General features: G+C 39.0%; 1 protein-coding gene across 2 annotated transcripts in view; it reads right to left on the bottom strand.

Moving 5' to 3' along the window:
• Positions 1-1,838: 1,838 nt before the first annotated feature.
• carmil2 (capping protein regulator and myosin 1 linker 2) overlaps positions 1,839-15,479 on the bottom strand; it is a 46,816-nt gene continuing 33,175 nt past the window's right edge. The window contains exons 33-41 of one of the 2 annotated variants that reach the window (XM_028033963.1): positions 11,861-12,701; positions 10,917-11,030; positions 9,971-10,007; positions 9,014-9,082; positions 8,602-8,837; positions 6,510-6,645; positions 5,491-5,580; positions 5,307-5,393; positions 1,839-5,207 (exon numbers count right to left, since the gene is read on the bottom strand). In XM_028033963.1, the coding sequence (XP_027889764.1) occupies positions 4,729-5,207; positions 5,307-5,393; positions 5,491-5,580; positions 6,510-6,645; positions 8,602-8,837; positions 9,014-9,082; positions 9,971-10,007; positions 10,917-11,030; positions 11,861-12,701 (2,089 nt within the window). In that variant the 3' untranslated portion in view covers positions 1,839-4,728. The remainder of the gene's footprint in view (positions 5,208-5,306; positions 5,394-5,490; positions 5,581-6,509; positions 6,646-8,601; positions 8,838-9,013; positions 9,083-9,970; positions 10,008-10,916; positions 11,031-11,860; positions 12,702-15,479) is intronic. The other variant, XM_028033971.1, reaches the window with a different exon arrangement.

Here is a 15,479-nt window from a genome sequence, read left to right as displayed (position 1 = left end):
CCTTCAGGTCAACTTCACAATCTGTCAAAATCCAAAGAGCTATAGAAAAAGTTACCAATGTCTTTCTCAGTCCCAGTATCATTTGCTCTTTGTTCTCTCCAGTGGGGGTTGGATTTTTTTTTTTGCCACTGAACATAAAAAATCCCTCACACTGCATTAACTATTGAGGGTTGAATCAGAATCAGATCACCATAAAGAATACTTACTCACTCCCTCTGATATCATCTGCTTTTGAGTGGGTCCAGAAAGCAACAACTTGTCTTGCATATCACCTGGTCTGTTTCTACAGAGAACACCACATTCAAGACTCACTTTGGACATTTTGAGTAGTTCGTCATGGCTTTTGGGGTTTTCAGGTCCTGAATAGCATTCTCCATGACTATCTTAACATCTTTGTGTATCTGAATGACCTCCTGATCTTCTCCAACATCTTGGACGAACACCGGGTCCATGTTAAAAAAGTCCTCTAATGCCTTCTAGAAAATAACTTCTTTGTGAAAGCAGAAAAATGTGAGCTCCATGTGTCTTCTATAACTTTTTTGGGTTACATCTCTGCAGGTGGGCAGGTGAAGATAGATTCAGTAAAGGTCTGTGCAGTCCAGGAGTGGCCCATCCCTGACTCCAGGAAATAGACGTAGAGTCTCCTGGGGTTCACAAACTTCTGCAGTAGATTCATTAGCGACTTCGGACTGATTGTTGCTCTCCTCACTGAACTCATCTCCACAAAGAAAGTCTTCATCAGGACCCCCTAAAGCAGACCAAGTCTTCTCCTCATTTCTCTGACTCCTCATTCCAGCTCATTCTGCAGGTAGATGCTTCCAACAGTGAAGTTTGGGTCTAGTTTACCCTTCTCTGTCAATGACCTCCTGCAGTACTGACCTCACTGGTGAGTAGTGCAGCACTAACCAGTGTCTTATACCTGAACACCCGCAGAATGTTTATGTTCCAAACATAAACATTCTGCATAAACGTTTATGCTGTATAGCTGCATAAATCAAGCAATTTGATTTATGCAGTTTTGTAACTGACCTCACTGGGACCACCACAATCAGCCCACATCACTCCTTCAGTCTGTCACCTGCTTCTCTGACTCCCCACCTCTGTCTATCTCAAGCCACTGTTCAGATCACCTCCTGGTTCTGTTGCTCTGGATTCCATTTTGCAACGCCGTTCCACTGTGACAAGCTGCTGGAAACACCTGTAAGAAACCAGCATCATCAGAACCGCTCACCCGTTCTCATCTTCAGAGAATATATGCACTTCTCTCCAGATCGCCACATTCACCATCAGCGGTGTGAGCAACCCATCTCCTTCCTCTGCACGCATCATTTTTATAATTCTGCATATCTGAATTAATCACTCAGCTCTTCCCCCACACCGGTTTCCCTTGCCTGCTGCTGCTCCAGACAGTTCAAAATGAATTATTTTCACTTACCTCATCCATGTGGCAGTAATTGTGGCCTGCATCAGGGTCAAACTGGGGAATCATGACTCTGGATAAACCAAAGCTGCTCTAGTTCGATAAAAACGGAAAAGTTGAAGCCAAATTTCTCATGTAAACCTAGAGTTTACCTACCCAGAAAATTAAATAGACCATTTGATACATTTTGATAGTTAACAGCAACGAAAATAATAGTTTGATTGGAACTGTTTGTAACATTTCAAACATTTAGAAACAGTTTAACATGTTTTAAAGCTGATTGCTGTAAAAACTTCTGAGTCCAAAAGTTATCACTTATCAAGATGTTCAATGTCTAGAGTACAAATTCATTCCTTTAGCTTCTTATTAGATTATTAGTAACAAAAAAGGCAGCAATACCAGAATAATGGCAACAAAATGAAGTAGAACACATGTCAATACTTTTTTTATTAATTGATAACAAGTATAGGTATAGATTTACACTCTGTTCAAACTAATTTGATTTATGCAGTTTTGTAAATATTCTGTACGTGCAAGTTAAAGAGAACATAACAGTTTAGAAAAATCCCACGTCGTTTCTCACAGCTGCCCTGAGAGTTTCAAAGCTAAATCACAATGTGGTGTTGGTATCTGACATAGCATCAGATGACACATAAAGACCAGGTGAACTACTGAGCTGGTGAAAAATGATCCCTCATAAAGTAACGACAATATGACTGGTGACAAAAAATAAATTACAAATCTGACAGCATTTATGTAAAAATGTGTTCCCATATAGGAACTGTAACAGGAACTTCATTTTAGATTCTTTTGACTTTGAAGGAAATTACATGATATAATCAACTTTTAACCACTGCTGCAAGGGGACACTGCTAGCAGTGTCCCAATGATCACTATCAAACTACGAGCATTTTTTTTTATCCATTATGAATCCGTTGTGTAAGTGCTGGAGCATAATTGTACTAATAAGTTTTGAAGTGCTCACATGTTTCAGAAATAGAGTTTAATTAGTTTAAAACAATATTTTATACATGTTTACCTGAACTTAGCATGTAGCTTTTTATGTAAGGTTCTGCTGTGCAGACATAAGAAACCCTACCTTTGAAAAGGTAACTGTCTCAATGTCTTGTTTCAGAGCTAACAGCTAAATAAAATAAGAAATTTTAAAACAACTCCATTCTCCATATGTCTATGTGTTCAGTGTGAACATGTTCTGGTGAATTCATTTTTTGTTTTGTGGATCTTTGAATTTTACAATGCTGTTCTAAGATGAAGATGAACAGAGAGCATTTCTCTTTTTGCGATATTTAAACCTATTAAGAGAGAAAACTGAGAGACATTTGAAACCAATGCTTGATACTTCATGTGGAAAAGAGTTGCAACATTCCTTCATAGGCAAGCGCTTGGTGACTTTAGGCAGTTAAACAACACATTAGTCTTCAACCGGAGCCACTATAGATAATGTCTGCCTTTCCGTTCACTCTTACATTGACAACAGTACCTGCTTTCTCAGCTTAAACTTAACATCGGCTGCAGGTTGGTGCTCCAGCCACACTGTGTTGTGTTTGCACTCCATCTCTGTGATTAGCATGCACACAGAGAGTGTAGGTTTGCATTTACAAAACACCAACTGAGTAATAAGGCTTCAGCTTAATGGACTCTGTTACTTTGACCTTTTCTCTATCATGTTTAAACAGAACCAGGACATTATATTAAATAAGCTTATCAGGCTTAAAGTGCTGTTGAAGTCATGATCAAAACAATAGTTTTACGTTTTGCTTCCTTTAGTAATACGTTTCTTTTTCACAACTAAAGCAATAAGAGAGGTGAAAGTGAGATTTACTCTGCAACATGGACTTGATGCAGAGTCTGTACAACAAATACTAAAGAGATGTCAAATAGCACATTTTGAATAATAACAAAAAGTCAAATGAACAGCTTTGAATCAAAAAGAATTATGAACACAAATGTTCATTGTTCACTTTGTGTAAGGATTGTTATTTGTTCAGAATATAATGGTAGTAAGCAATGTACATGCATAATTTCCGTTCTAATCAATGTGAGGTGAACTTGGAACTAATTCTCATGAAGGATGAACTTCCACATGACTAAATATCCAGGTCTACTGACAATGACCTTTCATACAAACACAGAACTGTGAAACAGCAGGTGGAATGTAGCTATTCTGTGTTCAGAATATTCATTGTTTTAAACTTTTCTTTCTCCAATTAATAGTTTTGCAAGGTTATTGTTAAACCTGCCCTCACTGTTTTTTAGTTCTTCAGACATGCTGCCGTATCAAATATATATGTAGTTTATTTTTAGAAAGCTTTATAAAACTCTACTCCAAAAAAAAAATGCTGGTTCAAACCATTGAGAAAAAAATGCCTGAATCTCTATTTTATTAACGTTGTTGAGACTGGAGTTGTTTTAACATAACAAAATAAAATAAAAATAATAATAATGAAAAATAAATAAATAAAAACAGTAACATTAGTTTGAAAACTATTTTTTTGTTTCATCAGAGATAAAGGAGTTATTTACTGCAGCCAATATTGTGATGGGTCATAATCAGAATTCCCTGAACTACTGCATAAAAAAAAAAATCTAAGTAACAAAGTAACTTCATTGCTCATTTCCAGAAGATTAAAAACTAAAAACAAACAAAATACTATAACCATCAAGTTCACTGTGTGAAGCATACTTTTAAATGTATAACAAGAAAGTGTGGGTAAAATGTGTAAATAAATATTTTTGACATATGCTGAAATGTTGAAACATAAATATGTTGAATGAGTCTTTCTTAACAGTACATAAATCCATATTTAATGTTAAAGGTGAGGTGACATAAAACCCAACATGCTAGTGGTTAAAAACTCTAAGTTTGATAACAAAATAATAGTACCAAAACAATTATCCTATGTCAGAAGACGACCTGTCAGCTTCATCAACCCATTCAGCAGACACACATTGGTGCATGCTAACTAGCTCCAGCTAACATTTTGGCCTTTTGGTAAGAACAAGCAAAGACCACATAAATCAAATCAGCATAAACTTGAATTCAATAACAGAAATTAGCATAATCTATGTTAGATTCATCCCTCCAGTGAAAAGCGTGCAAGAAGATTATTCATCTCAAGAATTAACTGTGAAGCTGGCCTTGCCCACACTATGATGAGAAACACAACGATGCTGCTGAAAAACAAAAACAAAAGAGTAGGACATTCACATTACATGAGATTCCTACCCCCGTACTTCCTGACCTCAGTGGTGTGACAGAGCTCTTCCAGGTCAGACTGTTGTGTGCATCAGTCAAACAGACAGGGCTCAGTTCTGTGCTCTGCTGGCTCAGCCATCTTTGTGTGCTGTGGGGACAGTGCCTCTCCTTTCCCTTGTGGGTTATTACCCTGATCCAAAGCGACAGATCTGTTTTTCTGGGAGGATGGGCTTATGCGGGATATCTCTGTGGATTTAGAGCCAACTGGCAACGTGTTGTGGACTTTTTCTTGCAATGGTGAGGAAGCTGAGATTCTGGTCGGACTCTTTCTCTCAGATGCAAGGTTTACAGATAACTTTTCCACTTTCCTGGGTAGAACAGGAGGTCTCTCTATCACAGTAGAAGTCTTGTCAGATGAAGTGCATCTGGGTACTTCTACCTCTTGTGAAAGTAGCTGCTTGGTTGGAGGCACTGTATCTCCACAGCTTGCTTGTCCTCTCTCTGCCTCCTGTTCATCCATCTGACTCTTGACCTTCTTTTCATCATCCGGCTTGCTTTCTGTGGCGCAGGCTGTGGGGATGAACACCAGGCACACAGATGAAAACATTAAATGACTGATTAGAAGAAAAAAACAAACAAAATGGCTAACGTTATTCTCATCAACTGTACCATGAGCTTCATCTTCTTTGCAGGAGGGCAGGTCCCAGCGGTTGCCCCGGAAACGGATGGGTGACTTCTGTAATACAGCCTTGAGTTCTAAAAGAGATCAAAATTCAAAGCTAATTTGTGATGTAACTAATGTGGAATGTCAAACAAGGATGTAATATTTATGTTATGAAAACCATAACTCTACCTTGCGTCATGGTCAGTGCCTCCTCATGGACAGATACAGCTCTGCGCTGTGGGAGGGGCTTCAAGTGTTGGCGTAGTTTAGGAAGACTCTCTGAAAGAACACAACAATAAAAACTTTAGGTTACTTTCGTAACCCCGGTTCTCTGAGTAGCATGAGACACGAAACGAATGCTATGAAAGAGAACCATCCAAAAATGATCTTCCTCTTTGATAGAGTCGAAATAATAAACAAAAGAGCTGGAGGTGAGCCAAGGAGCTCTTACAGGAGTCTTCCAGGAGGATCTGGAAATAGCAGGTACAGTTTTCCCATGAGAAAATGAGAAATCAACTCAACCACAACGGCTTTTATGTACAGTCACTGAGCAGAACTCCAGTGCTGATGAAAAGGCATATTGATGCTTATTTAATATTTGCAGCAGGGCACTTGGACAACCACATTAAATTTTAGAAGTATAAAGTCTTGTCAGATGAGGTCAAAGTTGAATTCTTTGGTTGCCAATGCACAGACCATGTTTGGGGGAATATTGAAAGAAGGATGAAAGGAGAAATGTCCATGGGCATTTATGTTAGGAATCTTAAGGTGAAACTAGTGTGAATTTCTAAGCAGGACAAATGACCCAAACAAAAGCCACCACAAAGCCAGTGAAACTCTTATTGGTTCATGATAAACAAAGTAAAACTGACAGAAAATTTCTGTTGGTATGTTCAGTACTTATTCTCTTTGTTACTCCATTTCAGTACCCATAATTTAATTTGTGGACTAATTACGCTTTGATTTTCCTGCATGTGTGAATTGCTTGAATTGTTTCAATATTTAATGTGACTAGTTTGGTTAGGTTAAACTTTATTAATCCCATAGGGAAATTGGGATTATCTGTTGCTCACACATTAATTCACATCCACACAGCATTAAAATAGTATATGAACAGTAACATAAGTAATATGTTTATCATAAAAAAAATAAAAAACACTTTCATATTTTGAAACTTTATATAATCCTCTGTGTGTATTTAAGCATACCCTCAGTGACAGATTGTACTTTCTCGTTGCGATCTGGTGCGCCGTCACCTCTGCGAGATTTTGGGACTGAAGAATGAAGTTCCTTCCTTGGAGACAGGGGAGGGATTTCACCCTGCAACCCATCCCTGCTGCCGTTCTAGGGATGAGGATCAAAATAAATGGACTGTAGTACATTTAGACAACAGTTTCAAGTAGTTGCAGGGGAATTAAACAATTTAAATATGTTCAGAAAATATCAATAATAATATCGATAAAATTCAATGGGACTTGTAATACACACAATACAGGCCTAACAGTCAGGTGGGGGTCACTATTATTTAAACATGTTCACAAGATTGAGAAAACACTGAGACCAGTCGTGTAAACTTGTTGTCTTGTTTTAAGTTGTAAAATGCAATAACAATGAAAAACGGTTAGTTTTTTTTAGTTAGTTCTAGTTGTTTATTCCTGTCGTTTCTGCTTCCTTGTGTCAGACACTCTCTCCACTCTCTCTGCTATTTGCCTCCCATTTCCAGGATTACTCCATTTGCATATATATTCTTCTCTTCTGCTTCCCACGTTCCTTGTCAAATTTCATGCTAGCCCCTGAGTTCTGCATCACTCATTCATTTTGTGTTACTAATGTTTAAATTTATACACAATAAACTTTCATTTTCCTGTCAGCATTTCAGTCAAATCCCTGCTGAATTCATGACATTAATTGGTTGGAATCCGTAGAGGTTTATGAAAAAAAGTCATATTGGGAAAGTCATATTTAACAATCTATTTAATTAGCAAACAGGAGTTTCAGAAATGCATGGAGGAACCAGAGGCAACCACAACAGCTTGGTACCTACTCCTCACCTTGCCACCAGCTTAGGTACTTGATCAAATACTGCTTTGGGATGGCATCCCATTCCTTAACCAGCCAGTAAGGAATGAGAGAGGTTGTTCACAGGCCGGGCCTATATTCAGCCTTTCTACCACCATATTCTAATAAAGCCTGGTCCATGAGGAAGAGTTCTGACATCTTGGAGGACAGAGTTCAGTTACTGTACATAAGAGTGAAAGTGATTACCATTGGTTGCAGGATCTTATCTTGAGTACATTCCACATTGTCTCCAAATATCACAAGTCTTGTTTTTTTCAGTGAAGGAGATGTTATCTCAAATAGTAATAGAAGCAAAAGCTGTTTTGTTGTTTGGCATTCTCAACTCTATTGACAGCCCACCCCTCCAGACCACCTGCGGCAGTTGCAGCAGGTTCCAGTCCCTCCCTCTGTCTCAGTCATTGTGTGTCGGGCAAGACACTTCACCCACCCTGCCTGCTTGTCAGTGGCACTGGTGTATGGTAGCCTTGCCTGGGTCAGACTGCCTCAGGGCAATTGTGGCTACTATCAGTAGTGTGAAGCTCTTCCTCTTCCAAGTCCAGGTCCTCTGGACTTGGAAGAGGTACAGACCGTTTTATCATTTACAAGTACAGACCGTTTTATCATTAATTGTATATCTATTCTATGTGCTAATGAACAATTTCTGTCTAATTTAGAATATGTTTGACAACAAAAACACTTTTTTCTATAACTGTAAAAACAATATCAGTCAAGATCCATACAAACTTGTATTTCCTTTTCATTAAGTGATCAAACAAATGCTAACTCAGTCGTATCACTGTGCATCTGCCTTATATTTGAGGTGCATAGAGAAGTGCTGCTTTTGGTAAATAAGGCTAGAGAACATGTGAAACTTTGACCCAGCCTTACTCATAGTTACACAACTACTACTCAGATGTTGCAGCAATGAGACAATGACATTACCTAATGTCCTGTGATGTTCTGCAGACTCTCTGTCACTTCCCCATTGTCACTTCCTCTCTCCCTCTCTGTCTCTCTTTCTCTGTCTCTCTCTCTGTCTCTCCCTCTCCTCATGTTTTCTGCTCTCTCCCCTCACACCGGTAACCCATTAACTCATCAGCCCAGGTCTTTTGTTCCAGCATTCACCCTCACAGTATTTAATGTTATGCTATGTGTGAGGATCTTGAATCTTGATAGAATATAGGTTTCCATTTGGTCTATTTTTGTAATGATATAAATTGTCCGTTCTGACTGGTGTGTTACCTGCTCTGTTTCCATTGGCCTGCCATCATGTGTGTGAGCTGTAAGTTGGACTTGCTCTGATGAGCTGGTAAAAGCAGGAGCAGAGGAGGGGCGAGCAGCTGGGATGGGTGGAGGGAGTTTGGCTGAGAGAGGTTTAGGGGGCAGAGGACCCATGATGCACTCAGGAAGGGAAGGCTTTGGGTAAAGCGGTTCTGGTCGGTTGGGGTCTTGCACTCTCAGAGGATGCCTGGACTCAGCTAAAAACAAAAGTTGAAAGTGAAATGATACAGAATCACTGAATGGATAAATGTTTAGCAGTCATTGTGACTGCTAAAGGAAAGCAGTAAACCTGCTCAAGATTTTTGCCCTGACTATCCAGTGCAACATAAAGGCTCCAAACAGAATGAAACTGATTGAACTCTGTCATTTGTACCTGATGAAGTGGACATTATTCTGGACTTGATGTCTTTGGGAGGTAGTTCAGGTTTGTTTAGGATAGCACCTTAGGGACAGAAAAAGAAGACAATGCAACATATGACAAGGTAATCTAAACATGACATTGAGAAACAATTCATCTAACCTAAATCTGTACCTTCTAAGTTACTGTCATTCAGTGTTAGCCCACAAGCATAATGCTTATGTTGCTTATAAATAAAATCATTCTATTCACAGTCAGACAGCAATAAAAAAGGGTGGACAAATGAAAACAGTACGTGAGGCTATTTCAATTTATCTGCTCACAGAAGCTGAAGTGCTGAATTTGTCCAGCTTCATCCATGTTGAAAGTAGTGGGATATGACCTGAAACTTTACACTGTGGAAATGAAACTAGGTGTACTGACACACAGTCACGGCTAAATCATGGAGCATAGAGGACCCTTAGGACAGAGGACAACTGGCTTAGATCAAAGCAGAGTAATGTGTTAGAATAGCCTAGTCAAAGTCAAGTTTGACACCCAATTCTGAATCTGAGGGAAAATTACTGTTCATTGACAATCTCCATCTAAAATGCCAAACTATTTTGCTATGAGAGACCTGGTTCATAAAAGTGCCGGAGTCAGAGTATCCGATCAGTTCGATAAAAAAAAAAAATGTTACGGTTCCACTGAAACCCAGCTCAGTGTAAACAGGGCCTAAATGTCCAACACTGGTAAGAAATGCAGCAAAAGAAGGGTAGCTCAACAAGTAATGACTCCGAAGGGCAGTTTAGTCTGGAGCTCATAGCCAAAGAGAAATCATCTAAATACTAATGTAGACATGCAAAAGGCAAACAATAAATTTTTGAAGTGACATTTTTTCTTAAAATATAAATATGTAGAAATACTTTTTTTTATATTCTGAGTCTGATTTTCCATCAGAAATGGAATCTACCGGTGATGTTGTAAATTTACCTTCAGAGGTGGCTTTTCTCATCTCCTCGTCTTTACTCTGTAACAGACACATTAAACAACATCATTTTAACACTAGGACTTCTCTACAGAACATTCTCATCAGAACTCTGCAATCTGTAAGATACTAAATTAGACCAAGGTCTGCTTCTCTCACTGTACAATTGCAGGAGCTGATGAAGGAGCCGTGCACAATTAGCTTAAAGAACTGAGCATTCTTTCAAGGTCATGTGAACCAGAAATTTTAATCAAGCAATCTGTGGGTATTCTTCAGGGGTCAAAAATAATCACAGGAACAGTGTAATGAGTGTTTCTTTACAACTTGTGGAACTGACAGCTCTTCTCAACATTTAAATGACAACTTTAGGCCGAATAATCACAAGCATCATGTAAATAAAGTTGTTATAGTTTTACATATAACTATGGAACCTTGAAATCAGAAGAACCATTTAATTTAAGCTAAATTAAGTTTTGGAAAACTAAATTAAAGGAAAACAAAAACGTGCCAGAGGTTGTGTCCACATTAGGGGTGTGCCATATCGCCTTGTTTATGGTAATACTAGTGGCTTGTTTGACCCTGGTGAAAAAATTTAACTGAGCCTTACCTGTCCAATACCCAAGAGCCCAGACCCTCTGTATGAAGCAAACAGCAAACAAGGGGCTGTTTTTTACCAGGCTAGTCCTTCCCTTATTGTAAATATCAACAAACTTCAATCCAGTTAGATGACCAGGTGACTAGCTTCTTCTTTGTTTTAATGGCGGTTGGAGGAGTTACCACAGCGCCTGGCACTAGGGTAGTCTGCTTCCCAGTCCAGCCTCAGTTAAAGGATGTCATCATTTGATATAGCAATATAAATATTTTCACCAGTGTCAAAAAAATCTACTGGTATTACCGTAAACAAGATGATATGGCACACCCCTGGGTCCACACACTGACACACACTCCTACCCTGTCTACCTGGCACATCTTGGTTTCAACAGGTGGAGTTTTGGACACTCCCATTCTGTGCAGCATCACCTGAAGCCTCTGTTCAAAGCCAGGTGTGCCATCGGATGCATGTTTCTGAAAAGCGAAGAGCACAGATGTGTTCATACGAATGTTATTGCACAAAAGCATCACATGCACCAAACTGGCAACACACAGAAGAGGTGCTTCAAAACTAGCAGTAATTCCATCTGACTTAAGTAGATTCATTGCATAAAACCTACATGTTTAGATGTTCTTGCATTTCTTATTTGCTGCAAATCAGTGTGATCCCCTATAGCTCTGCAGTGTAGAGTAGAACATAGGGGTATTGCATTGGAGAAGAATTAAGTAATTGAGAATATGAAAAGAAAGCCAATCATCATCAAGCTTAGTTTGGTTTTAGTAAATCTAACTAAGTTCAGCCAAGTCAAGCCAAGTTTAACTAATCCTTGTCAAGTGCATGCTCACCTCTCTTGGTAGACCACATGGTTGATCACAGATTCCCTGATGCAAACAGTGAGTTCTTACCTAACTTTGTTGCACTTAAGTTAAATAATAGCGGACATTTCTGGAGCCTTGCAACCCTAATGAGTATGAAACTGTTTACAAGCCAGGTTTAATCTGCCATGTCTGCTGATAAGTGGAACTGTACAAAACTGAAACATCTTGTTGATGAACACATCAACAGACACATATACACTGGAGACTGCAGCCAGGTTCTTCACACAGCAATAAAACAGATACATTCATGAAAAATATTCCTTGATGTCAACTAGTTAAAGGGTGAAATTCCACTTCAAAATCCTTTTGATTGATTTAAATTACTCTTGCTTTTTGTTGTGCATCTTTTATAAATGTGAATCATCGTGCTTGTGCTCCAATAAATATTCATGGCATTGGTGACCTTAGTGTATTGTCAGACTGACCTTATTGGGTGTATTATCCTTGTCGTCTGGCTCTATTCCTGTCAGCAGTATGAGACTCTGGCTCTTGTTTTCTCTCAGTCTTTTGGTCACCCTCAGTCTCCTCTCCACATATGATGGAGCTTCTGGCTCAGCTGGTGTTGTAATGAATGCAGGAGTGGTGCTGAGGTGTGGTATTGCAGGAACTGCTGCTTGCTCCGGTTCAGAAAGTACAGAGGTGGTGAGTTCAGGGCTTGTTGTGATGGTGGGGTAGGAAGGAGTCATCTCACTGGATTGCGTTGTGCTCAATGACTCAGCGGGGGTTACTGTTTCCCTCACAACGTCGGCAAGATAGCGGCCGGGGGCGGCAGTTCCTTCTGCAGTAGTGGCATCATTATAAATGTTAGCATCCTCCTCTGACTCCTTCTCTCTTTCCTTCTCCCTCTCGTTGTCTCTTTCCCTGCCTCTGTCCCTGTCTTTGGCCTCCCGTAGGGGTCGAATGAGATCTGCAATGGAGGTCCTTTTGACCTTGACCCCTTCAGCTCCATGTCCTCCATCTCCACTGCCTGTCTTGGCAGCTCGGCCTGCTCGAGCCCTCTTGAAGGCGAAGAAATCACCAAACTTTTTCTTTATATTTTTTGTAGGAATTGTGGTGGTGGTGGAGCAAGTTGTGGATGGGAAGGTGGTAGATGAGGAAAGGGAGCGAACATCAATGGATGGAAGGGAAGTGTCAGTAGATGTGGCAGAGGGAGAGGTGGTGGGAGTGGTGGTAGATGAAGGGATGTCAGATGGAGAGGAAAAAGGGGTGGAGCTTGGCACTGTGGGAAGGATTTGGGCAGGGTTTGACTCCTCCCATCGGCCTTTTCTGCAGTGGGGAGACAGCAGAAAGAGCAACAGAAGAAAGGAGACACTCAGTACTACAACTACTGGTACAAAACCAAGTAACATGCTCTACTCTGGTTCACAAAACTAACACTCATGCAAATGGCAGACAAAGCAAAATCAACTCTCAGAGATTAGGATGTTTTGTCCCAGAAAAAGCAAAACTTGTAGTGTGTGACGTCTAGAAGCCACTGAACAGATTGGCCATTTGGACCAACTATTTATTGTTAGTGTCACATGTAAGGACTTTAAATTTACCTGCTTTCTTGAATAGAACCAACTGTGCATGACTACAGCATGTACACAATAATGGAAGGAACCTACATGTGGTCCATGGTATAATCATGAGTAAGGATATTCTAATGACTAGGTGTCATTTAGAAATGTACTGTGAAATTGGCTGGTCAACACTAACTGATGGCTGGGCAGTCGGAAATTAAACAAATCCAGCTTTTTTCCGATCATTGAACACACCATATACAAGCTCCATCACATCAAGCAGAAAACGCTCTTTGGTGTGGAGGCTGTTGCTGATGGATGAAGATTCAGTTTAGCTGTTTTCAGCATCATGGAGGTACAGGAGAGCTGATTGGAGCACAGTAAAACAGCTGCTTTCCCTTTTTAACTTTCTAACCTCTGCATTAGGCTGTTTTTGAAAATCAGTGCATCTCTATGTTTGTTATCTAAAAACTAGATTAATGCTTCTCTCATTGAAAGAATCTGTCAATATCACATCTATCTCCAATATCCAATTTTTAAAAACTTGTTATATTTTTCTAGGCTTTTAATTCATGTATTAATGCTGTCAGAACTGCCATGCTATATTTCATCATAAAATCATGATTTAGTAGTTTTAAAAAACTAGAATCCTTTAACATAGGGACATTCACATCACAAACATCAAATGTGATCAATGACTGAAATCAATGACAAAATCCTCTGAGAGGAGATTAGAGGGTAGTGACCAGGGGTTAGGGTTAGGGGGTGACAGGAGGACAATGGAAGACATTCAGATCAACAGAAGGGGAGCTAACCAACAAGCAGCCACCTGTCACCTTAAACATCCTTCCTGGTCATGACAGTAATATCCACATTCAGAAACCCTGAATATCCCACTGAGGAACACGCTTAGCCATTTTGGAATGAACCATGCAAACATCACTAACACAGTTGGAGCATCAACTAGAAATGATCAACTAATTGATTGCATTCACACGTAAAAACTACAGATCAGTTTGATATATGTTATACTGAATAATGAGTATAACTCCTTTATATCTGCCTTCAAAGTCAAAGTCACATATACATTAAATTTAGGGTGGTTGCAACAACTTTTGACCCACATTGAACTAAAGAACAATTTAGTTCAATTTGTTTTATACGAACAAATTGAACTAAATTGTTTAATAAAACTTCAAAAACCTGCAAGTTTTTGAGGTTTTATCAATAAACAGATTCAAGTGAAGAGTATTTACCGCATTGATTTGTTTTCTCTGACTTGCAGGTTATCAACTTCTGAAGTAAATCTTAACTGATGGTGACCCATTCTTGTCTTACTGATGCTTAGATTTTATCTCTGTTTCTGAAATTATGTTTCCCCATTTTCCTTTTGAGAAACCAACTTAAGGTTCTCAATAGAGCATTCTTCTGATCTTTTAGCTACTTTGCCATTAGTTTTGGCTTGCAACAAACTGTATAGTCATATACAGATAAAAAAACAAAAAGGTCCTGGATTGTTATGAAAAATTAGAGATTTTGGTCTCACTCTTCATTTAGGGCAGAGGAAGCCAACAACCTGGATGAAAAGCAATCCCCCACATTGGTTGTATTCACCATTGTTGGAACTAATAGTATCCAAATTTTCTTCTCCAGGTTACAAAATTCCTCACATTCTTAACAACCACAGAATATTTCATTAGAGAAAATAAGTTTGCACCAGCCTTCTGCTGTCCTGCAGTGTTTCAGTCTGGCCTCTATGTTTTTGTTGTAGAGAAGTACATTCTTTGTTGTCTTTCTTGCCCTTTGTCAAAAGTCTTGGCCAGTGCAGATGCACTTTGACTCTCCAACTGCCCATGCCAAACAACCTTTGCCCCTGGTGGCAAAATGGGTTTAAAGTCCTCAATAGGAGACAGTTCTGGTGTAAGTTAATTTGAGTCTGGGCAAAAGTTTGTCCAAAGAGGCTAATAAACCTATGAGCATAAAATAAAAAATACACCTTGTTTCTACATAGTGTTCTAGAATGAAACAAAAATGGTAAGTAAAGCCACAAAGTTATCAAAACACAGTATTTATGTCACAGCAAAAGCTCTGCAATAAACTGCACTCCTGAAATAAAACGCTCCTCTTTTGTGTTTAATGCAGAGTTTCAGAGTTGGGAAAATACTTGAACATAGAGAAGCATTGCTTGTATGCATTATTGTTGCAAATATAAATATGTCATTGTGCTTTCTTAAACAATGTTAATAAAGGAATTCTACAGAGTTGCTTTTAAAATGCAATCATTCAACCACATAAAGTTTGATATTGTAAATAAAAGCAATTGAGTTTTAAACAAAAGAGGCTCATTAGTTCTAAAATGTATCTGAATGCTTAAACTGAAAACAATTCAGATAGTTTGCTCATGTGCTAAAAGGCTGAGCAAGCAGTTAGTAATAGGAAAAGATTGGAAAGTAAACATTTCTCCCACTTCACCAACATTTTCTGTATATAGCTACAGTATATCACTGTTTCTCAACTCAGTCACCCACCATGATAACAAGAT

The sequence above is a fragment of the Xiphophorus couchianus genome, chromosome 2 (genome assembly GCF_001444195.1).
Source record: "Xiphophorus couchianus chromosome 2, X_couchianus-1.0, whole genome shotgun sequence".
NCBI classification, from domain to species: Eukaryota; Metazoa; Chordata; class Actinopteri; order Cyprinodontiformes; family Poeciliidae; genus Xiphophorus; species Xiphophorus couchianus.
Note: the sequence above shows the minus strand (reverse complement) of the source record. Positions and strands in the feature narration are given on the sequence as shown.